General features: G+C 37.7%; 1 protein-coding gene across 1 annotated transcript in view; it reads right to left on the reverse strand.

Annotated features, from left to right (window-relative positions):
- DYNC1I1 (dynein cytoplasmic 1 intermediate chain 1) overlaps positions 1 to 26,477 on the reverse strand; it is a 215,334-nt gene that overhangs the window by 95,585 nt on the left and 93,272 nt on the right. Inside the window, exons 7-9 of the mRNA XM_083376361.1 lie at positions 10,181 to 10,270; positions 5,328 to 5,490; positions 196 to 295 (exon numbers count right to left, since the gene is read on the reverse strand). Coding sequence (XP_083232487.1) covers positions 196 to 295; positions 5,328 to 5,490; positions 10,181 to 10,270 — 353 coding nt within the window. The remainder of the gene's footprint in view (positions 1 to 195; positions 296 to 5,327; positions 5,491 to 10,180; positions 10,271 to 26,477) is intronic.

Consider the following 26,477-nt stretch of genomic DNA (forward strand, 5'->3'; position numbering starts at 1 on the left):
TGGATGATTACAAGAAAGAAAACATAGTTAAATGACCAAAAAATTAAAAGTCTATTTCTTTTCCTTATTTAAAACATTTATATAGCTGTCAATTTTTTAGCCAATCAAAGATTTAAAACAAACATATAAACATATAAAATCATCTTAAAAACAATAAAACATAAAATATTAAAAAGAACAAATTACAAATCTCACCTGAAGGGACCAATCCATACAAGTGACAACGCGATGCTTAGACCAATGCTCATCATAAAACTGTCGGCTGAAGGAAAGGTTGGCTCCAGCTTGGACATCACTACATGGATTTGAACAAGGATTGTGTCACTACTTAACATTAGGGCTGACATTTTAAAATAATAAACTGTTTTGTCAATTATTAGTTCTGATTGTTTCTCTTTTCTACTACATTCCCTTAGTTATTTCAATTTTGTATGTTTCTTTGCCTGATGTCCTCTTTGTCCTGTCCATAATTTTAACCAAAGGAAAGAAATGGTCTAAGTATAAATATGTTATATCTAAGCAATTACGATGAGTGGAAAGGGATGGTTCCATATTTGTCTAAATTCCTTAATTTACTCAGGCTGTAGAAAATCACAAACAATATTGAACAAGTGGGATGAAAATCTACATAGTTTTCTTTCTTAATTTAACTTTAATTTCCTACATTTCATATAGTCTTCATTGGTCCACATAAAAAATAGTTTCCGGAGTATAGCATAGATTCAAACTGGCTTAGTTGTGATCCTGGGCTTCATATTATATTAACTAACACATGAATTTCATGTGGAAAACTGCTATTGAGGATGTCACATATGTTTGTGTATGCTGTGTGTTGCTTATTAATTATTCAACAATATATTGTATTATGATTTGGAACAAATTAACAAGCAAACCAGCTAATACTATCTTCCCCAAAATGGAATTGGATTTTGGACTATGACTCCCAAAATCTTGCAGTCCGCATTATAATTGAAACTGATATTCCCAAACATCTGAAGGACACTGACAAAAGAAATGTTGAGCCCTTATTTGCTTCCTAGGGGATATTTTGAACAAATGCTGAATACTTCCATTTAGATTCAGAAGTTCTACATATTATGTAAACCAGAGGTCCCCAACATTTTGGGACTGGGGACCAGTTCTTTGGAGAAAGGTTTTTCCGTGGACTGGAGGGGCATGGTTTTATGTACTGCCTGTATCCTGTGGATGAGGCTTTGCTTATTTGCACGGACTGGTTTCTGGCATGCTGCAGCCCGGTGCTGGTCAACAGACCGGGGGTTGGGGACCCATTTTATTCCCTACCCTGCTCAAGCAGGAAATTTTAAACCATTTCAGGCAAATGGTTGTCCAATCTCTTTTTAAAAGCCTCCAGTGTTGGAGCACCCACAACTGCTGGAAGCAAGTTGTTCCACTGATTAATTGTTCTAACTGTAAGGAAATTTCTCCTTACTTCTAGGTTGCTCCTTTCCTTAATTTACATCCATTGCTTCTTGTCCTGCATTCAGATGCTTTGGAGACTAGGCTAAACCCCTCTTTTTTGTGGCAGCCCCTTAGATATTGGAACAGTGCTATTATGCCATCTCCAGTCCTTTTTTTCATTAAACTAAAGGTAAAGGTAAAGGTTCCCCCGCACATGCATGCTAGTCGTTTCCGACTGTAGGGGCCGGTGCTCATCTCCGTTTCAAAGCCGAAGAGCCAGCGCCTGTCCGAGGACGTCTCCGTGGTCATGTGGCCGGCATGACTAGACGCCAAAGGCGCACGGAACGCTGTTACCTTCCCACCGTAGTGGTCCCTATTTTTCTACTTTCATTTTTACGTGCTTTCAAACTGCTAGGTTGGCAGAAGCTAGGACGAGTAACAGGCGCTCACTCTGTTACGCGGCACTTGGGATTCGAACCGCCAAACTGCCGACCTTCTGATCGACAAGCTCAGCGTCCTAACCCACTGAGCCACCGCGTCCCTCATTAAACTAGACATACCCAATTCCTGCAACTGTTCTTCATGTTTTTGCCTTCAATCCCCTAATCGTCTTTGTTGCTCTTCTCTGTACTCTTTCTAGAGCAGGGGTCCTCAAACTATGGCCCATGGGCCGCATGCGGCCTGCCTTGTCTTTTTATCCGGCCCACCTCAACCTCCCAAGTAAGCAGTCCAATTGCGAGGAGAGGTTGGGAGGATGGTGGTGAGAGCCCCAGCCAATGGCGGGATGGCAAGTTGGTGGGAGGAGAAGTTTTTTCCCCAGTTTCTTCCTTGCATGCCCAAATGCACACTCACACTTCAGCCATGCCCCATTCCTCTCCTCCTCCCGCCTCCTCACATTTTTACCTCAGAGCCGGGCTGAGAGGTTTAGGCCTTGCTTGCAGTCTCGGCCTCACTTAGGGCAGCCAAGCTGGGCAATGATGACTCCACTGTTGCTGCTTCTTCTGAGGAGGGTCCCTCGCTAGGTACTATGGAACGCAAGCCCCAGCCTCCACTACTGCTGCTGCTGCTGCTGCCATGCTGGGCAAGAGGAAACTGGTGCCGGTGGCTCTCAACATCATTCCCACCATTGCCGACAGACCCAGCCCCACCAGCAGCTCTGAGTGAGCTTGACCCCCATGAGGATTGGAGTGGGGCTGCTGGAGTGGGGCGTCAGTTATGGGTCAAAGGGGAGCAGGCAAAGGGTAAGGTATTTGTGAGGAGTGGCCGGGTGAGTGAGAAAAAAGGAGAAGAATTTGCTCCTGGAAGGTTATTTTGGGGTTGTGAGGGGTTGTATGGAGCTGAGGCAATGTAAGGTCCGGAATGCCAATCAAGGATGATATTTCTGACTCAGGGTTAAAATGAAGGATCCTTGTGGGGGTCTCTGAGGATGGTGGTTTTCTTGCAGATGTTTCAGAACCCAAAATGGGATAATAAGTGAACTGATGATGTTACCTAGTTTGGGTCATGAGACATCTGCAAGAAAGCCACCCATTTCAGAGAGCACCAAGGACTCCACAGCCACCCTCCTTCTCTTCTCCTCCTCAATTCCCCAACCCCTCCCCCTCTTCTGGCATTGCTGATGTTATCTAGTTTGGGTCATGAGACGTCTGCAAGAAATGCTGAATGAAAATGGCACCTTGCTTTTCTGACAGATGTAACATAGCTATTCAACAGTTTCAACGTGTAACTTCAAGGAAAGGAGAAGTTCATCTGTGATATGCATTCACATGTGAAAGCATTTGAAGTAAAATTGGACATACTAATTAAACAAATGAGGGAGGAAAACTTCTGCTATCTTCCCACAACCCAAAAACTATTTGCAGAAAAACCAGCAGTTGCATTCCCAAACAAAACATGTGTGAATTAACTGGAAATGTTGTATATTTTCTTCATTTAAAAACCCATTCACATAATTAACCAATTCGTTTTTCCTGTTTCATTTTTTCATTTTATACTTGATTTTACATTGTTCTGTAATCATTATTTTTTTTTTCAAACTATAGTTCAGCCCCACAATAAACTGGCTCCGTTTAAAAAGGGAGAATAAACTGGCCCCCTCTTTAAAAAGTTTGAGGACCCCTTTCTAGAGTCTCAACATCTTTTTTTATGGTGTGGTGACCAAAGCTGGATGCAACGTGCATTCCACATTTGGTCTTACCAAGGCTGTCAACGCTGCAAACATTGGATATTTTTGCTTTGACAAATGAACCTGGGGGGAGGAGAATGCTACCCCTGTTGTTTTTAATAAGCTACGGAATGGCCCATTATAGAACGGAAGTGAAGCTTTGCATGTTAAACTAATTGGAGAATGTGATTTATGATGTTTAAATTAAGGGAGGGAATTGTGTTTGATACGATGTGTTCAGGGGAGGAGAATTCAGATTCTGGCATCTATCCATGCCATGCCGACGTCTTGTTCTCATTATTATAGACTTTTTGGAATAAACAATGCCTGAAGATCATTTGAGGTGTTTCATTAGTCAGAACCATGACAAAGGCATTATAAACTGGTATTAACACTTCACGTGATCTTGATTGTATCCCTATATTAATGCAGCATAAGACTCTGTTGGCTTTTTTGGCTTCAGCACACATACTTAAATGGTTGTCCACAGGACTCCATGATCTCTCTTGCAATTACTACTGTTGAGCCAGGAACCACCTATTTTATACTTGTGTATATTTTTCAGATTTTTTTTATTTTCTCAGATCCTTCTCATCTGAAGAATCTGAGAAAAGAAAGGTTTATCCATGATTTACTTTGCGTATAGTTTACATCGGGGTCCTTAACCCCTGGTTCGTGGACTGGTACCAGGCCACATCATGCCACCTGTTTCATACTTGTGCATATTTTTTTCCTTTTCTCAGATCCTTCTCATCTGAAGGATCTGAGAAAAGTTGACCCATGATTTGCTTTGTGTATAGTTTACATCAGGGGTCCCCAACCCCTATACATGGACCGGTATCTGGCCACAGCATGCCAGCAACCAGTCTGCACAAACAAGCAAAGCCCCATCTGTGGGATGCAGGCAGCACACAAAACTATGCACTTTCTTGCCTGTGGAAAAACCTTTCTTCATGGAACCAGTCCCTAGTACCCAAAAGGTTGGGGACCTCTGGAATAGAAGACCTCCAAGATCCCTTGCCACTCTATTATTCTGTTTTTCTGTTATGTTTTGGAGTACTGGTTTCAATGACAATAATGACTGGAAGATTTTGGGACTTGTAGTCTAGAACTAATTCCACTTTGGAGAAGATTGTATTAGCTGATTTGTTTGTTAATTTGTTCTGAATTATAATATTTTGAAAACTTAATAAAAAACACCCACAGCATGCACAAATATATGTAACATTCTATTTAGCAGTTTTCTATGTGTACACACACATACATACACACACACTTTCTAGAATTAAGCCTGTAGAATCATTCAAAGAGCAAAGGGATATTTACCCTAAGAATGTTGTGTGCCTTTTAATTTAAAGTCTAGAAGATGTTGATCTAAATCAGTATTTCTCAAACTTGGCAACTTCAGTATTTGTGGACTTCAACTCTCAGAATTTCCCAACCAGCATCTTAAAGTTGTTATGTCTGGAAAACACTGATCTAGATAAAAGCTGATATATTCATTTCTTCTGTTTCAATATGTTACGATAAGATTATGCAGCATAAAGACAATTTAGAACCTTGAAAGCATCTAGAATTAATGAAGAAGATCCAGTAAATATATTTTATTACATCATTGAACTCAGATTATCGCCACAGATGTATTGAACAATGAAGTATTGGTCTCTGTAAGTCAGAAATGCCCATTTTTTTTACTTATTGGATTTTTTAAAAACGGGGGTGGGGGGGGGAAGAAAGCACTGACCTATCTTTTTCCTCTATATCCCGGCCACTGTAGTCAAAGAAAATGTCTGAATCTTCTGCTAGAGCTCGCTCAATCACACGTATTGTCCGGTCAAAAAATATAAGGAATTCTTCTGAATGTAGAATCTGTTGCTTTTCTTCCTCTGTCAATTCTCTAGGAGGAGCTTCCAAAAGAATATTGGCAGCATTAAACATACAAGCGTTTAAATATTTCCAGATGAATCTTACTGTTCAGCAAAGAAATGAGATCTTCCTATGAAACGTATAGTGAAATTGGTAAGACAGGATGGTTTGCTGCCTTTTAAAGGAAAATGAATTCATTAATATATCACTACATAATCCTAGAATGCGGCTTCTATACCAAAGACATCCTATATCCTGCATATTTATTGTTATGAAGAAGAAAACAGTTAAGATCACAAAATAAAATAAATTTCACATTCAGATTTCAGGAAATATTTTTTATTGATGCTTATGACCCAGGCAAGCTTGGAAAAGCAGTGTAACAGCCTTAACAAAAAAGTAGTCTTAAATGCTCTTTCAATACAGAAGCCATCTTCATTTTCAGTTTCAAAACCAAACAAATCCTAAAAGGTTCTTAAAATATGAAGTTGAGCTTGAGTCTTGATGGCTAAATGAATACATCATGTAGTTTTATTGGCAGTAAGATGGAGGCAGCTTGTTGTCCTGGGATTTTATTTTATTTTTTGTCTCAGACTTTGTGATCACTTCCTATCGCAGTATTAACAAGGTATAACCCTATTTTTCAAGACAAATGATGGTCAGATATGAGCTAAAACATAGCTAGGTTAAAATATTCTTAACTCATTAAAATGCATGCGTTACTCCATTGATCATAAACAGAAGTTACATAAAGAAAAGTTTTTGGAGACAGTTTTATAACATTGGACCTTTCTAATTACTGGAAACTCATCATGCTCAACTTTTTGAAAATATTAGAATTCAATTTAAAATACAGGGATAAGGTTGATGTATTAGGAAAATTATAAAGGTAGGAATTAGAGAATACATTTATTACAGATAATATGTTCCAAAATGTGGTTACCAAGGCATGATTATAAAGTACAGACTGTAAAATTGAGTGAAGATTGAATATTTATTAGAGAGTGATCCCACTGCAATACGAAAGAAGAAACCAAACACTTTCTTATGATGTCCATAAACATTTTCATCCTTCCTGTTTGTTTAATACCCAAATTATATCTAAACATTCCTTACTACATTATTTTAATTTAGATCATCCTAAAATGAAAAATGCCCTGCTATCTCTTTTTAATTATTTCTATTATGTTTGAAACAAGACTAAGTGAATTCTGTCCCATATTCCTCACAAAACATACAAAAACCCAGATAATTTTAGGTATGCAAACAGGTAAGAGGTCATATATTGCATTATAACATCAGTGAACCTATATTCAGCATACCAATTAGCACCAATCAGAAATGCTTTAGATAGATATAACAGAGAGAAAGAGAGAGACAGATATCTTTTATCTAAAAGTGGTATTGTTGATAAGGTTCTTATTTCATACTTAGTCATAATGCAATTTCTTAGATTTTGACATAGCACAATGTGCAATTCTAAAACTGTATAGATCATGTAAACCAGAGTTTTCCAAACTTTCTCGCTTCATGGCAGCCTTAATGTCTTAGTATTTTTTTCACAGAGCCCCAGTTTGCATGCTGTTTGGCAGATATCAAAGTATCATTGCCTTTCCCTCAAAAATTTAAAATATCCCCTGGTGTTCCTCTAAGTTCACTATGAGCACAGTTTGGTAACTATGGTTGTAAAGCTTAGCATTAGTGAATCAAGACACTGCACCTTTTTCAACAAACTATATTTAACACAATCAATATATGTCACATGACTACAAAAGTATAACCGGACTTAGTAATTGGAACATTATTTTTACCACTCTTTGTATTGTTTTTAAACATGAAAAAATGTAAGAGAAGCATAGAATATGATGGATAAAAATAATTTCTGTTTAACATTTTGGCAAAACAAGTTTTATTTTAATGGCACAATGACTGCAAACAGCAAGTATCCAGAAATTAAAATTAGCTAATCTTATGTATAAATATGAAAGCATAATTGTTTTAGACAATGAACAAAATTTAAACAAGAAAGATAACCTAAAATTTCTGCATTACCTGGATGACTGAGAATCTCCATAGTCATTTAATATGTAGCCCTTTTTTAAAAAAATGTGCTATTCTAAGCATGAAATTATATGATTTCTGAAGACCTCAGGCCAGGAAAACTTTTATCTGTACCAATTAGCGCCAATCAGTACTGTACAAAGAAATCTGACTAAGGATGTAGCAACTTTCTATATTTTTTGTTCTTGTTACTATTAAAATTACAAATGATAAAATAGCAAATTTATCAGATAATATTCCATTGAATCTCACTTTTTAAAAGAAATGTCTCTAAGTGGCAAACAATTTTAATTTTAATTTGGGGAAAAATTGTATAGTGGGTTACAGAATCTTTCAAAACCAAGATTCATAATGGAAGCACTGATCCAGCTTAGCTGCTTTTAGAAATATGAATAGTACTATAAATATCTATTAGAAATTTTGCAACAGTTTTAAGAAAGGGTATTTTGCTTTTCATGGAAAAAGTAACCTTGTCATTCCATGCCAACAAAAACATGCATTTAACCTAATTTTCAGGAAAGCCCTTAATTCAGAATAAATATTGCTAAACCCAATAACAGCAGGAAATATTAATCAAAATACATGTGTTGCCCCTAACATATTAGTAATCATTGTCTTGAAGCAAAAACAAAAGTTACATAGTCTGTATGATGGAATTTTGTGATTAAAAACATTAAGAAAATGTGGCAACCACCTAAAAGATCCTGTACATCATCAATAAAGTAATCCTTTTTTTAAAAAAAAGAAAGAAAGAAAAAAATATTTTAAAAAGTCGTTAAGAATGAATTTCTGTGATTCCTGCTAATTATTTACATGATAATCCTATCCCTACATATTTGTGGATAATTTTTTATTCTCAGTCACCTGAAACTAATCTTTTCCATTTCAAATGCTGGATGGATAAGATTACTGAAGGAAAAAATATTCTGTGCATGTAGACAGGCACTTTTATGGGATTGCTGATTCTTATATCCCATGTTCAAGCAATGGCTTTCATAAGAGGAGTCAACAATGAGCCCCAGCTTTAATTATCCTGAGGTAAATTTCATGAGGAAAAAAACTGCATGTTTCACCTGTTCCATATCTATGGGACTATTGTAGATGTTATGATGATAAGCTTTTTTTGAAACACTGAAATGGTACAAAAGGAAATGAGGCAGCTAGTTGAAACTTAACCAACATTGTGTCAGTTCCAGTGTCAGTTCCAATTTATTATTTTCTTTTCAGCTTCTAAAATATTAACATCCTCACAAAGTACTGCTGTCTCTGATTCAACCAGCAGACTTCCTTTTGAAACCTGTGGTCTGAGTGTCTCAAAAACTATTACTACTAAAAAGAAAGGAGAGAACGAGGGGGGGAGGGGAAAGGGATTTTACAAGTATCTTTTGCTTGAGATCTGGCTTGAGGAAACAAGAAGAGGAGCCAGGGGCAACACAAAACACTTCGACTAGACTAAACTATAACAAAAAAAGAGATGATGTTAGTTATGGCTATCTTTCAAATACAGCTGAGGTATACATAGAACTCGCTTGCAAGCCCGTGAAAAACTAAAATAAATATATGTCTTTCAGGAGTCTATTTAACTTGGCTTTTAAAAAGTATTCACTCATAATTCACTACATCGTCTTCCAGAGATACACAAATTATGGTTACTTTCATGTGGCAAGGAGAGGAAACATGACCCAAATCTCAACCACAGTTCAACAACTGAGTATAGTTCTGCTCTTACTAAGACTATTGGCTTGTCTGCTGATAAGAAGACCTGCGTTCAAGTGAGCAGAATCTCTTTAAGTGTCAGTTTAGGTTAATAGAGTTCAGGAGCAGCCACATTAGTTATTAGTGCTATAGGCAGAAGGTAAAATCTAGGAAACTACTTTTGATCTGTTCAGACCATTTGTCCCACTGAGTTTAGTCTGACCATAACCACCCTCCAAAATCAAGTTTTCCACACTAGTGGAATCTATCCAATCCTTTTAAACTGGAAATGTCATGGACAATTCTTGGCCCTTCCATTTAGGAATTTATTTGCTTATTTGATTTATACACTGCTCTGGCAAGCAGTCAACCTAGCTAAGACAAAACAAAATATGAAAACTTAATAAAAATTGTAATGAACAGTGGCATAGATATTAACAGCATCTCAGGTTGATAAGCCTGTCAAAATGAATCTGTCTTCGCAGGTTTCTAAATGCTTGAAAAAACTCCCAAGAAAGTACATTTCATAGTCAGAGCAATGAGAAGAGAACTTTTCTCATGTGTCAAAAAGATGGGCCTATGACCATGGGATATCTATTAATTTTAATAAATCTAGACTGGAACGTTGCGAAAAAGTATGAAAAACAAAACAAAATTCAGTGCAATATATTTCTAGGCTTAGCAGAAGGCAGATCATACAGTTAATTGTTTTGATCAATGATCAAAGAAAAAAGTTAACATACAAGCTAACAGATTTTAGACATTGTGGTTATAATCTTAAACATATATATTCATTTTATTCAAACTATTTATATAGTTGCTCAGCTCATAAAATGCAATTGGAAGTGCCTTAATAGGGTTAAAACCATAAAACACCAATAACAAAACAAATAATGACACAATACAGCTTAACTGAGACCAGAGGCTACTGATGGACATCAAGTACTCCATCTTAATCTTCATCTATTTACGTACCTTCCTTCACATCTTTTCTCTTTTCTTGAGTTTCTATCTCAGCCTCATTCTGAGCTTTCAGTTCCACCAATTCATCATCTTCCTCATCCTCTACAAAACAAAAGGGAGCCATATAGAAATTGAATCTGGAGAATCAATATGTGAAGCATTGCATGATCCAAAGGCAATGGTGGGATTCAGCCAGCTTGCTGGCAGAACCGATACCTAATTGTTTGTTGAGTATGGTAAACCAGTTATGATAAATCTGAGTCTCCACACCTGGCCTTCCCAAGTTTTTTTTCCAATCTGATGCTGAGGTTTTCTCTCTCGGCTCCTCCCTTCAGCCATTTGGGTCTTGCCACTCTCACGGTCTTCAGGGTGATGGAGGAGGTTCTCCAAAATACCGACTGAAGCTGACATCCTGTTCCATGCCCAAGGGAGACCTCTTCCATCACCCTGCAAGTGGAGGGGGGGGAAGACAGATGATCCAGACATGTTGCATGGTGGCAGCAAGCGGAGGCAGGCAGGGGAAAGCTTCCCCCCACCTGTGTTTGCTGCCATTATGCAGCACATCTGGATAGCCTGTCTTCCCCGCTCCCCTGCCTCTGCTTGCAGGGTGATGAAGGAGGTCTCCCTTGGGCTTCTCCCACTTGGAGTAAGGATAAATGGGAGAGTATTGAAGAGAAAATAATGGAGGCCTACTACGTCCCGACACCTGTCATGCCTCATCTGTACAGTAGCGACTTCTCCCACTTTCTCCTTCTTCCTCCTCCTTTGAACAGCCCTTCACTCCCATTGCCTTTTCAGTCCCGGATCTTGGTTTGTCCAGAGCCTATGCAGAGGTCTTTGGAAACAAAGCCCCACAGCAATCAGATGGGGTGGGAACCATTCCCTTCACTTTGGGATGGGGTCCAAAATGGGCTGGAAGGAGCAGCCCGAGGATTCCAATCTGGCTTTGCACAAGCAAAGGGATTGGATGCATGTGGATGTACACTAGTCTGGAATCTCAAAAAAAAAAAAAAAAAACAACGGGGTTTTTTTCCCCCGTGCTGCTTTTTCACTGCCATACTGTTTAACTTTCTTTAGAGTTTACTTGATGCAAAATGGGCATTCTGCATCAAGTAAACTTTAACTTTTAACTCTCCCATTTATTCCTACTACTTCTTCCATCTTTTTTCTTATCTCAGAAAAAACATTACAGCAAAAATACAAAAGATGAAATAATTGTGGCATATTTTAATATTACATTATTATTTTATTTATGTGCCTCTTTGAGAATATTTTTATTTTGAAATGTGAGATATGTACAAGTCAAGAACATAATCCACATAACTGAATTTTCAAAAATAATAATTTTTCACAGACATCTCTTAAGAAGAAATGCATCCAATTATATTTAATTATTCTGCAGCTCTTGATGTGTTCCATCACCATGAAACATATCTTAGGTGTTCCATATCTGACATTGTTTTGTAGTATATGAGCAATTCTATATATACATAATAGAAAGAATAATTCCAGAAAAATATGACAGTTGTTTCTTTTGTCAGTCAAAACCCAAGACAATGGCTTTTTAATATACCAACCCAGAAACAAACAGTCATAAGTTTCAAATATTGTTAAATTAACTGCCTGCTCTTTTCTTATCCTGCAGCAAATCTCCACTCTCAGTGATCTTAAGTTTGAATGTTTGTCCCTAAGATGCTTCTTTGTGGCCAATAAACGGAAAGAAGAAGAAAAAAAAACATGTACCAGTTTTAGTCTGTCAGCCACTCTACTAAGGGGACACCTGTTATTCAAACAATTCCATTCTTGGTAGATTTGACCTATAACAAAAGGTTAAATACAATACTGACCCCAGGTCAGATGCTACTGACAAGTAAACAGGATCGGCACAGTTCTGAAAAATGACCATTCACCACTCAACTTGAGATGACAGCAACTGGGACATACATTTGGAGTTTAAGAGTGGCTCAGCATTAATATGAATTTAATGAGCACTGAAAATTGACACATGTCAACTACTACTAACAGATGTTTTACTGCCCTTCTCTGACCTATGCAAATTATGCTTGCCTTGCTTTCACTTCTTCTACTCTACTCATATATGTTTCTTTTTCCTGTTTGGTTATGTTTACCTTAAATTATATGAAAGTTTGGAGACTCCGGCTGATACCCACTACCAATTATATCCTCTTAAGCCCAACTGAGTACATTTTAGGAAGGAAGTAATGCTGTAGCTCAGTGGTAAGCTTGCTATTGCATCTGTGAGGTCCTGGATACAGTCCCTGGCTCCAATTTAAAGGTTCTAAAATAGAACACCTCCCTTAGGCATGAAGCCAGCTGGATGACTGTGAGCCAGTCATTCTCTCTCAGCCCTAGGAAGAACCACATCCCAAAACATTGCCAGAAAAACTGTATGGATACTAGCCATGTGGTCACCAGGTGTCAGGGTGACTTGAAGGACCATTAGAAGAGCAATAAAACAGAAGATCCTCTTCCACTCAAGCAGCCTATTTGGGTGAATCATCAGGCTGAAGTACTAGACAACTTTATTTGATTGCGTAATTGAGTTGAAATAGGAATCATCCAGTCATTGCTAATACCTATAAAAATCAGGGCATCAATAGAATAGTGCTTTCCTATCTTGCCATTTAGGTTTTGAACAGAAAATGGACATAGTTTTTTCATTTTTTTTCATAATATGCATACCTATGAACATACCACATGCCAGTATATTTTGATACAGAGGAAATGGATTCAGTATTATAATGGTAATTTTAAAAATGAATTATTGAACTAGATGAAGAACTCAAAGGAACAGAAGACCAAGACAATTTTATTAATAGAGACAATTATATCATATAAGTTATCTCTTCAGATTTTTCTGTTTTCTCAGAATTTATCAACAATAGTGCTGGAAGAACTATTTCTTCCAGGAACAAAACATCAAAATGGGCTAATCCTATTGTAATGCAAAATATCTGGGGGAAACTTAGACTCAAATGTAATTATTACGTTGTGTGTGTTTCTCTCCCAAAGCACTTATGCCATTTTAATCCTACATACACATACACATTACACACATACACTTTCCACACATGATTTAGCAAAGTTGAAATGCACTTACATTTCAAAACTCTCTAGAACTGCCCAAATCTTCAGAAGCATTCCCATATTGGACAACATTTTAAAAATTCTTCTCTTGCAACATTTTATAAAATTTACACAATTCAAAAAAATAAATTATATACAGCAAACATGTTTTACTTAGCAACTATATTTTTTCAGAGCCAGTATTCAATTACTGGAATAAGAGACAACAGATAATTTTACTTACCCAAGATTTTCTAGATCTTTATCTACAAACCTTCAGGATTTAATTTTATATTTATAAACATTTGCAACTCTCCGACATTTTCCTGACCTGGGTTTATTCATTTAGGGACACTTTTTTCTTTCCTACTTCATCTTTTGCAAAAAATTGGGAGACTTGACAATTGCAGTTCTAAATTCTATTCCAACCCCTTTGAAAGATCCCCGAAGGAAGGCTTTACATCCTAATTTCCTTTCTACATCTTCCATTTAAAGTTGTCTGAAATCAGGATTTCATGACCTGAAATAGAAATTTCCTGTCAGAATTGGAGGCTAGCAGAATGAGTTGGAGAAAACAAGGAGACTCAAGCCTCATCTCCAATTTCATAGGGAGAAGTCCCCAAAAACATATGGCTACGGTAGAAGCCATAAGGCTACACCCTTAATTTCCAAAATTATACATATTGTTATATAGTGTTGTTGTATACATTATACAGAACAAAGCTTTGTTTCTATTCTGGAGACATGCATTCTATCTGCTATGATAAATCCACTCTCTATAGAAGTGATATTTTCATTTGGATATGTTTTTCTAGTTTCTCTTGCAGCTAGTACTATTGCTGTTGAATCAGTTCACCATGGAGTTAATTATTGCCTAAGATTTATGTAAGACAGACAGTCCTCTCTGCTGCTATATGTACCACCAGTTCAACAGCTATGATCTATACTGCTCCCTGGAGTACAAGATTTGCATTTCCATAGATTTTCACCAGGATAGTACTTCTGCACATGTTTGTTAAAGCAGAGCCATATTTTAATTTTATATAATTAGAAATTACTCCTCTCTCTCCCTTGAATAACTGCATGTTAGTATATGGAAAGCAAGCTATATATCTCGATTTATTAAACAGTACTCTATATGGTATGGTGAGTTAGTATAAATGTAATTATCTCTAAGTACATCCTGCAATATGAATGAACAAATGAATGCAAATTTGGGCTAGGGCACAGGTCTGCAACCCACAGCTCCGGAGCCGCATGCGGCTCTTTCAGCCGTCTCCTGTGGCTCTCAGTCCTCTGCCATGTGCAGTCCCCCCCCCCAAAAAAGTGGGACTAAAAAATTTCAACCAATCAATTCAAATACGCAGGGTAGGTGCATATCTCGCCTTGGCTCCACTCTTCAGTGAAACCCTGTTCTGCGCATATGCGCATGCGCACACATTTTTTGCGGCTCCCAGTTTTTCCTTTTGTGAGGGAACCGGTTCCGAGTGGCTCTTTCACTGTTTCAGGTTGCTGACCCCTGGGCTAGGGGAAAGAATGCAAATTCAAAGTTGTCTTTCAGCTCCAAAACCACTATCAATTTTATATGAATGTTACTCAAGGAACACTACTGATCACAATTGAATGGTAAATGCATCCTATATATAAATAATTGACAGCCAAGGTTATACTCATAGTAGTTAAAGTCCCAATCAGAAGGCATAATACAGTTTGACAGATTTTTATAGTTTATAAAATAAACTACTTTTTCAAATAACAGAATGTAATAGTTTGATCCAATTTGGATTGGCCAGACCCACTAATAGTATTATGTCCAGTTTTGGGACTGCACTTTTAGAAATTAGGATAGTACATATCAAGTCTTCCATTTTAGCCTTTCAACAAACTTGGGAGATTTACTTGAAAGAAAATATCAAGATTCAGAGCTAATTATAGTGTCCTGGTGAATTGTTAATATAACAGATATCAGCTTGAAGTCACCATTAACATTTTCTACACTGTCCCAGAAAACCCCTGTTCTGGTTTTGTCCCAATATACTGTATTAATTAAATATCAATATGCACAATTTCTTGAAAATGTGATATCATGGTATTGCAGTATTGTTAGGTACTGTAGAACCACTCCAAAGCTTTCTTCAACTTGGTGCCCAGATGTGTGAAATCCAATTTCCAGAACTCCCATCCAGTGATGAGAATCAGGAGAATCTTGAATAAAGTATTGATTAATTATCTATAGAAGGCACCCTCTGTACACTTTAACTAGAGCAGTCTCTGGGGAGAAAGTACGACTAGTACACAAATAAATTACACAAATAATAATTAAGAAGGGAGTTACTTATAAACAATTGGGAAACAGAACATTAGCAAAATAAATAAATAAATGCAACAAGCGATAGACTCTGCAACTATCCAAAGATTTTGTGCAAAAATAAAACACTTATATAATTATGAATTTCAACAATTTGATTGTAAAAGAATTGCTTGATGCATTAATTTTCCTTGCCTCATTGTACATAGTATACAGAAACCTGAAAATATAGTATCCTATTTAGACCCTTCCAAGTTAACTTAGATTCATGTTATTATCTATTAACCTCTCTAAGATTACAGCATAAACTATTTCTGGCATGACTATTCTCAATCTGCTGGTATAGCATTTCACATTTCCATCTTTTGGTTTTTCACTTTACCACTAAGTGTTGATTTTGTTTTCAAGAAGCTTTGGTTTCACTGCACTCAGCCACTGCCCTAGAAAGGCAGGTCTTATTTTTCCATTTTGTGACAAATGATGGAGTATGGAAGCCAAATGGCAAGGAAATGGCTCTCGGTGTTTTGTTTATGATTTTTCTTTTGGCATCTTAGAATTGCCCAATAAGCCATATAAACTGAACGCCTGGCTACAAGAATTTGCAGTGCTTCCTCTATTAGATCACTCAATATAATTATTTTCCTATTAATTAAATATGGAAAGCTGCCTATGGTTCTTATGGAAAGTATCTATTGAATCCCAGAAACTGATTTTCCTTGGCCTGACTACATTTTCCTTGGTTGTCACAACAATCTCAAAGTTCTTTGCCCCTTGGTCATGGCTATGGACCAAACATGGCCCTTTCTTTTTGAAATGCTTCACCACTTCTGTACTAGAGTACTAGTGAATATGGCAAAGACATTTAGTAAAATAATTCAGCTAATGAGGAAACTGATTTATGCCTTTGCACTTTTAGTTCAACAAGCATTAAATGGATTACACAGTGGACAGAACAAAGCATTCATAGTAGCAGACTCCTTAATTGTATTTATTTACTTACCAAGGTCCTTTCCAACTCTGTTATTCTGTTTATTTTGGGCTCAATAGCATGGAAAAGAAGAGGCAACCAAAAAGGTAGTAGCAAAGTGATAAGCTTGTTCAGAGGTTCCCAAATCCAGATCAGGATTTTTGGTGTTGTGATCCTTACTTTTCTATCATCAATCTAATTCTTTTAAGGGACCTCAAATTACATTCAGTCTCTTATCTTGATCTTAAATAAATCTCAGATCTGTTTGTCATGAAGATGCTGATTTAACAGAGTGCAACATTTTTTAAAAAACAAAAAATCTGATCAGACTTAGGTTTGGGTCAACCAGTTTGCTTGATGTAGTGCTGGCCAAAAACCACACCAATGACAAGAGTACGACCTGGGAATAATTGTAGGTAAGCCATATCTTTCTCAGAACCAATTGGACTGTTTTCAGTGTCACATGTTTTGAACCCAAGAGAAGTGACAAAATGTAACAGCTCCAGAATAACACAAACCAATGTTTTTCTTCAATTTTTTAAAAATTTGTTTATAACAATGAAGAAACAATGTTGACAAATCAATGAGATTATAAAGATACAGTAAATAATAAGAAATATAAATTTGGAGTGCTCAAGTCAACATCTTTTTGCCTTCTAGTTATTTTGCATTTAAATCTAAATAAACCCAAAGAATCACATTATAGTCAAACATACACAATATAGAAATATGAAATACAAATTATAATCTGGTAATAATAATAAAAACATAATAATAAAAACAGTAGAAAAAGGTTGTAACATTCACAGGAGATACTGCACTGAAACTATTTGTAAGAAATACTCTAACTGGTAGCTATCAGCTATCTTTCCAAAGGGTCAGGCATACCACATCTAAACCTCATCCAAAACTACTAAAATTGTTTTTTTGTGGGAGCAATTTTTCACTGAGGGAAGTCTATGAATTCAGCATCTATTTGTTTGGTATTTATATACTTCTATGGAAAATATCTTAAGTGGGATGCAAAAATGTTTTTAATATAAAATAAAAACTTACCTTGGGATTAAACATGTATATATACTATTAATTATAACTTAATAGAATAGCAATATCTCAAATATCAGGATGGATTTACAAGTTTTTAGTATGTGCCTAAATGTTAGCAAAGTTGGTGTTTTATTTCCTGAGATGGGGACAGTGACTCAAGGAAAAGTGATTATATGGTAAGGTAATGGAGATTATTTTAATTAAAAACACATTCTTTTCATGAAAGGCAGTTATGTAAGAAAAATAAGGAATATGTTTAAGGAAACTTTCAAAAGTCATCATTGTAGCAATCCCTTTAGCTGCACTAGTTGAAAATTCGTATCTCCACAATTCATGGTGGATATTTGCAATTGCACTGATAATTGTAGAAATTCAACCATTTTATTAAAATAATTCTGTATATTTAGGTTACTTTTTTCCTATCTTTTATTTGTTGGTCTCCAGTAAAAGTTGTGCATTTCTTAAAAGAGCTATAGAGACTCCAAATATTCACCACTAAATTGCACAGAACCACACAGGCTGTATGCAGTTGACAGCCTCTGCCCTGGAGGTTTCCCAGCTTTTAAATTCAAATTGTGTCTAGGAGTTCTTCACAGCTACAAACCTTTGAGGCAAAGGTGCTCTATATATGTTCAAAAGTATCCCCGCCAATATATGCTGATTAGTAAATATTCATTAATCTAAGTGCGGATTACAGAGAGTAACGAAAAAACTGATAGATAAGCAATGGTCATTATCTACACAAAAAGGGATGAAAGATTTTTGTAAGCTCTGAATAATGAGATAACATTATTTACATAATATGATCTGTAAATCATATCTTATGCTATCATTTAGTGATACATATAAATTAATTAAGACTTGATAAACCACAATTAGGTCGCTTTACCGATATTCCCTGGAAATGTAATACAGAAACATATGACATTGCTTAGGTTCAAATATCACATTGTTATGAATTTGTTAACATTTATTAAATAAGCCAATTGTTTATTGCTATTAAATATAAAACCATGTATTTGCCCACATAAGTATAATAATACCTAGCCAAAATACATATTCACTCTATGTTTATATAATGCATGTTAGTAGAAGGAAGTCTATCTGTAGATGTCAAGTAGGCAGGACCAGCAAAATCAGTGACATCAGGGAAGCCATAGCAATCCTTTCAATTATTATAGACATATATGTATAATATATATGCAAAAAAACACTTAATTTAATTTATTCAGTTAGGCACTGTTTAAGTCCAAACAACTGTTTTGATCAGGCTCCTTTTAGAAGCTATTGGACTGGATTAGCCATTTAAAAATTTTATTTGAATGTTATTATAGTGGATTCCATTTTAGTGTTTATTCTTTTACATTTGTACAATACAAATTTACTTGATTATGAACTGCCCAGAGTTTGGCAAGTAGTGATAAATACATGTTGCAAATAAATAATTTAAAAAATAGTCCTACAAAATAGCACTTGATATGTGCATATAATGGTCAACAGGATAAAATAAAGAAAAAAAGTTGCACTCCACAGTGTTTAGGTAATCTTGTGGGTCTATTTTACAACAAAATCAGAGCTAACTATTAGATATTATTCTCCCAATTCAATGTTTCTAAAAACTAAATTGTACTTAATTTCAAGCTGATAAGACACCTCATCATTTCTATTTGAACGTTAAACTAGCATGCACACCTTTAGCACTTTGAAATGTATGTGTTCTTTCGCTTTTCATCAGCCCATTCCTAAAGCAATGAGCAATGACAAAGCACCGTGTCTTTTGCTCCCCTTTTTCTTGAGTCACAGCTAATGAAGACCTGTGGCATTAAAGGTAGTCAAGATAGTCTTTGGTAAACTGTCTTGAGTCAAAGGGCAAGATTTGAATCTGTCTAAAATTATAATACAACTTAAACACTTTATTTTGACAGCAGATTTATAACAGGAAAATCTCAACAGGAATTAAATGGAAACTTTCCATCCCCCCGCCCCCACCCACACAATGTTGGAATTTTACATAAACTTCACTTTGATTTAGTGTCTCAGGCAAATAGCAGGAAAACCTAGCAGCAGAGGTAGTCCTATCACCATGTCTGCAAACAGCTCCCTTCCATTTGGGGGGCTCTCTCATGCTGCTAATGTGAATTCAAATCATCTGTGTTTAAGATTTAACCTAATGATTGACAGGTCCTTTGTAGTCTCAGTCTGTAGTAAAGATTATTGAAGATATCTATCAGTTATTACTACAAACCCAGTATGATATTTAATACTTAAAGAAAAAACATTTATCTAAGATTATAATGTTGAATTCATTTTGGAAAACTATTTTAAAATAAAGAATTAAATACACGTAGGTGGCTGAAATCCAAGTAAAGAATTTAATGTGCAGGAGGTGGAAGAAAAAGACATGTTAAAGCATCCTCTTTGAATCCCCAAAGAAGATTCAGAGGAAAAAAAGATTTCATTTTGAAGCTACTCTATGTTTTATAATATCACGAGTTATGAAGAATTGGGATGAGAGGGGTGTTGAATTTCATAATATTCTCACTGTGGACTATTGTCTCTCCTTTCATAGTTCTCATTTGCCCAGATGTGATACCATCTGGAGAAGAGGCTGAAGGAATGTCCAGGGACCAACTCCATAGGAGGGACCCAAAACAAACATAACTGAGATTACTTATTTTAGTTAAGAAGATGAAATATATGTGACTAAGTCTGGGGTACAAAAGGGCACAACTTGGGGATTGCTCATTAGGAGAATAAAATATGATTCTGGGCTCATGATTAAATGTTCCATAAAGAATTACTCCCCCCAACTTTCACACAGAAAACTAACTGTAGACCTTCTATTAGATTTCAGAGAAGGGTTATGGAAGACACCATTTCATCAATCAACTCATTCACTGTCTAAAGTGATAAAATCCAGGCACAGATTTACAGACACCAGTGAGTAATGAGTCACATTATTCCTACAATCTCATTCCTTATAAAACTACAACATTATTTTCATTTTTATAACCAGATTTTAGGGGGGGGAAAAGCTAATTATAAATGTTATGGCACCAAATTATCACTCCAACTTCTTTTCCCCAAATCCACTTCTCCCCCCTCCCCCATTTCAAAGTCAAAGAGCAAGAAGAGAAAGCTGAATTATCTTTCAGGATGGGTAACCACCTGCCATCCAGAAAAGGTTCTTGAGAGCCAGCATCTGTCTGACTTTTGATGTAATGGCTTTGCTTGCCAGGTTCTTTTCAAGTCTCCTCTAATCAAAAGCTGTCACTTGGTGCTATTAGCAAGAAAAAGGAATGGCAAAGGGGTGGAAAATATACCCATCTTTTAGAAAGAGGGGAAAAGAAAGGAGAGACAGAAAGAAAATTCAAGCAACTAACCACTCGTCACCTGATGCCAAAAGCAATAAATGCATTAATGGCTTGGCCAAACCTAAAAGTCACGAAAGCTTGCCGATTCTGTCAACAGAACTATTTTTCAAAATATATGTGCAAACCCTTGGAGAAGCTTCCCTCTCTCCTTACTTTTTAGGGATGGGGAGAGAGAGAGAGAGAGAGAGCAAGAGAGGGGGGGCAGAGGGTAGGTAGGAGGGAGAGAGACAGAAAGAGAGGGAGAGAGAGACACACACAAAGAGAGACAAAGAGACAGAGACACAAAGATAGATAGATAGAGAGACAGAAAGAGAGAGACAAAGAGTCAACACACAGAGAGAGACAGAGAGAGAGACACACACACACACACAGACACACAGAGTTACAGAGAGAGAGACACAGAAAGAGACAGAGACAGAGACACACAAACACACACACAGAGAGAGACAGAGACAGAGACACAGAGAGAGAGGTACAGTGAGAGAGAGAGAGAGAGAGAGAGAGAGAGAGAGAGAGAGAGAGAGAGAGAGAGACAGACAGACAGACAGACAGACAGACAGACAGACAGGGAGGGAGGGAGGGAGGGAGGGAGGGAGACAGAGACAGAAAGAGACAGAGACAGAGACAGAGACACAGAGAGAGACAAAGAGACAGACAGACAGACAGAGACAGAACCACAGAGAGACAGACAGAGACAGACAGACAGAGAGACAGACAGACAGACACACACACACACACACACACACACACACACAGAGAGAGAGTATACCAGAAAGAGCAAATGTAAAAAAAAAAGATTTAACAAGTTGACATTTCCATCTATGTAAAAAAAACACCAAAGGGATATTTCAAAAAAAGAAAGAAAGAAAGAAAGGGAGAGGAATGCATTATCTATATCTTTGCGTGGGAGAGTGGGGAAGGAGGTGAAATAGGAACATGTTCCATGTTTCTATATGGAGAAACCCATGCACAGCAAAAACAGCTGAAGAATACAGTGTTTTCTGACCTTTTGATACAGAGTCTAACAAGAAGGTGGCAATCCAAGGTGCAAGAGAACATGCACACTAAGAAAAAAAAATAGAAGTGCAGGTACTGGCCTGGTGAGCAGTGCAACACAGGAGCAGTCAACTATGAAGGTGTGCGTGGTCTCCATTAGAAATAAAAACCTGACACATAAGGATTTTTCAACCCAATCGTTGCACCCTGGTGACATTAGGAATCAGGGCAAAATGAGAGGTGGCAATCATGCTATAAAAAAAGTTTCTAAATTCTTGGCACATATTGAAATTGTTTCAGTTATAGACATAAAATTACATACTGCTGTTTTTAGGTTTTTGCACAGCTTCAGTTTTGCCTATAAAAACTGAAGAGGCCAAATGTGCACAGAGTTCCACCAAGGAGTTTTAAAGGTGTGAAAAGCAAAAAAAAACAAAAAACATCAGTTATCACAATCCCCATCAATGTCCAAACATTAGTTTTTAAATTTCCCAGTGAGGCAATAAGGAGATAATTTTGTGATTTCTGATGAGAAAGAAAATTGTGACCCATAATGTAATTGTTTGGTTTTTGACTTAGTAGCTTGTAGAAATCCAAGCATACTTTATGATTTTGTGCAACAGGCAGTCAGTTGGTACACACACAAAAGAAAAATCACATGCCTCACATAAACATTGTTAGAATTATTTATGGTTGACCAACTATGTAATCCTTAATATCTGCAAATCAGTTCCTACTCTGATTTAACACCCTGCACTAAATCACTATGTGATATACAGTATCTGTTTTTATCCTACACTACAAACTCACCATGAAAACTCAAAACCTATGTTTTATTAATGTGAGCAATGTGAATCCAGTCAATAATGATTTATCTCATAAGCCACGATAAAAAACATGGCAGAAATTAGGTATGTATTTTGGAGGTAGTAATGTCTACAAGTTGCAAATGGAATTGTTAAATGCTGGCTGTGAACATTTTTCACATTTGTTAGGTGAAGCTACATATTGTATGCTTTGCATACAGACACATGGAACATACTCTCAGTCCTCTATTGATTCAGTGAGTCTAATAAAAATATATAAATTCCTGAGAAAATCACTGGGGCGGGGCTTGGGGGAGATGATGACAGGGAACACTCTACATGTTGCACACTTTGTCTTTTTCTTTAAAAAAAGGTTAAGTGGGATAAAAAGGTAAAGGTAAAGGTTCCCCCGCACCTGCGTGCTAGTCGTTTCCGACTCTATGGGCCGGTGCTCATCTCCATTTCAAAGCCGAAGAGTCAGCACTTGTCCGAGGACTTCTCTGTGGTCATGTGGCTGGCACGGAACGCTGTTACCTTCCCACCATAGCGGTCCCTATTTTTCTACTTGCATTTTTACGTGCTTTTGAACTGCTAGGTTGGCAGAAGCTGGGACGAGTAACAGGCACTCACTCTGCTACGCGGCACTCGGGATTCCACCCGCCAAACTGCCGACCTTCTGATCAACAAGCTCAGCGTCCTAACCCACTGAGCCACCGCATCCCTTCTTTAAGTGGGATTAGGACTGATTAATATTGGATGAGAGTACAAGGTTAGACCGTTAGTACTGCTAGTATCAGGTTAGACTGGGAAACTTAAAATGGCAAGCCTTATTGTTTCTAAGAAATACATGAACATACATTAGAGACCACCATGATCTTCAGCAAGATCTTTTACTCTGCTTGAAAAGCAAAAAACATTTTTAAGGCAAATGTGTATTAGAGGGTGAATTTGCATTTTTCTCATGGCTGTATCATGCTAATGTTCCTAAATTAACCCAGATTTGTTTGGACTGTGATCCATTATTTAGTCCTCCAGTAGAGCAACATTAGCAGGATAAAACACTAAAAGGGAAATTTAAGGAAGGTTGGAAAGCCACTGCTATTAATTTGCTTCCTTTCTCTTTCTCTCTTTTCCCCTCTTTATATATTATTATTTATTCCCCAGCAAAATGTAGAAATGCACCACGTCATTCTATATTTACTTACACAAATCTTCTCCAGTTTCTACAAAAGATTTAATGATTTACAGTAAAGATTTAATATTTTAGAGTAAATATCTTGCAACCTTCTTTCACTTAAAAAAGAGATTACTGGCATTTTAATCATAAAAAATGCTGAACATTTAATACAGACCAATGATGCAACTCGAATGAAATAGAGATTGCTTTTCAAACATTTTGGTATATAATTCAATTTATTGCTAATTGATAGCTAAACTAAAAACAGATTCAATTGCTGGGCAAAGGCGGGGGGATGTACAAGAAATTACCAAGCTTTCTTGTCTTGAATTAATTCTAAGCTTCTTTGGATATATTTTCCTCTGCTTCTTACTATTGCCCCATAACAGACAGTAGCCATTAATTCAGGTAGTGACTGGGTTTCAGTATAAAATGCCAGCGGTTTCTAGTATATGAAATGGGTTAGTAGATGAAATATTCAAATGTTAATGGATGCACATTTTTTACTGACTACAACGAAAGAACAAACGCAGAAGCATTCTGGCCTCTGGAAACAATTTATAAACTGTTTTCCCCCCAAGTCCTGAGACTATTCGGTATTATTTAAAACTCATGCCACCCTGAAAAGTGTTGATTGGAGCTCCAATAATTTCCAAACAACATGGATGGGGTCCTGAATGTAAGCTCCAAGGAGACTGACTGACAAAAGCATGGAGGCTGGGGTGAGAAATTTTTTGGTGCCTGCTTCATCTCCTCAACTCCAATTATGTTCAATAGATGCGGCAGAAATTAATCCTTTTTTCTTGAGTTTTACAGGAGGAAATTTTGGAAATTTTTTTTTTAAAAAAAGAACTATTCCAACATTTAAGCTCTGGAAACAAATGGCTTTTTTTAAAAAGACAATGCTAAACTTTTTATCATCTTCTGTCATATTTTAGTTCACTTTTGCTTAACATAATCTGAAAAAGACTTCTGTAGATCATGAAAACTTCCCCATCTGTAGAGATTGTGTTAGTTTAAATAATCAGGTATTACTCAGGGACGCGGTGGCTCAGTGGGTTAGGACGCTGAGCTTGTCGATCAGAAGGTCGGCAGTTTGGCGGGTCGAATCCCGAGTGCTGCGTAACAGAGTGAGCGCCTGTTACTCGTCCCAGCTTCTGCCAACCTAGCAGTTCGAAAGCATGTAAAAATGCAAGTAGAAAAATAGGGAGCACTCCGGTGGGAAGGTAACAGCGTTCCGTGCGCCTTTGGCGTCTAGTCATGCCAGCCACATGACCACGGAGACGTCCTCGGACAAACGCTGGCTCTTCGGCTATGAAACGGAGATGAGCACCGGCCCCTAGAGTCGGAAACGACTAGCACGCATGTGCGGGGGAACCTTTACCTTTACCTTTTTACCATAGTTACTTTTGAGACCAACAGACATTTTACTTGTCTCACCTCCATTTTTCATTGCACCTTACATTATCTTCTCTTCTCCACACCCTTTCTTTTTATCTGCTAAAGTTAATGGCCTAGTTCAGTGATTGTGAATTTTTTAGAGACCAAGTGCCCAAACTGCAACCCAAAACCCACTTATTTATTGCAAAGTGCTAGGACCGCATCAGCTTTGTGGTGCCCTCAGAGGAGTTGGGGTGGCGTGCCTATGGTGGTCATGGCAGACTGAGTGGGTGTGGCTAGGCTGGATGTGGCCACCTCAATTTTGCTCATGGGAGGTGCCTGTGGGGGCCGGGCAGGGTTGGGGAAGATCCAGGGGATCTCTGGTGGGTTGGGCGGTAGGCAGGAGGCTTGTCCTGCGAGGTGAAGTGAGGTGAGGCAGGGTGGGGTACCATTGCCATGGGGCAAGGCAAGGCAGGGACTGGGGCAGCTGCTGCCTGACACTATCGACTTCCACACACAGTGAGAGCATGGGGGCTGACAGTGTCTGTCAGCAGCCACACTCTGACGGCCCCTAGACCGGTACACTCTGGCGCTTCGCAGCCCGCTGCCAATACTGGGCCAGTCTTTCAGCAGCAGGAGGAGTAGGGGAGGGGGGAGGCATGTGATGAAGACCTCCAGACATGCCTACTTTGTCCCATCTGTTTTTGCTTGCGGTTGGAGAGCAGGTCACTGCTGGTCATCTAAGCCCCCTCGCAAATCTTGCTCTTGGCCCACATGTGGAGCCTATTCCCCTCGCGCACCCGATGCACCTTGGCCCCACCTTGGGCTGGCACTGCCAGCAACTTGCGCAGGTCCATTTGTTGACCTGGAATTAGGGGACAGTATAAGAAATATCAGGGACGCGGTGGCTCAGTGGGTTAGGATGCTGAGTCTGTCGATCGGAAGGTCGGTAGTTTGGCGGGTCGAATCCCGAGTGCCGCGTAGCAGAGTGAGCGCCTGTTACTCGTCCCAGCTTCTGCCAACCTAGCAGTTCGAAAGCACGTAAAAAATGCAAGTAGAAAAATAGGGGCCACTCCGGTGGGAAGGTAACAGCGTTCCGTGCGCCTTTGGCGTCTAGTCATGCCGGCCACATGACCATGGAGACGTCCTCGGACAAGCGCTGGCTCT

Source organism: Vipera ursinii (genome assembly GCF_947247035.1).
Source record: "Vipera ursinii genome assembly, chromosome: Z".
Lineage (NCBI taxonomy): Eukaryota > Metazoa > Chordata > Lepidosauria > Squamata > Viperidae > Vipera > Vipera ursinii.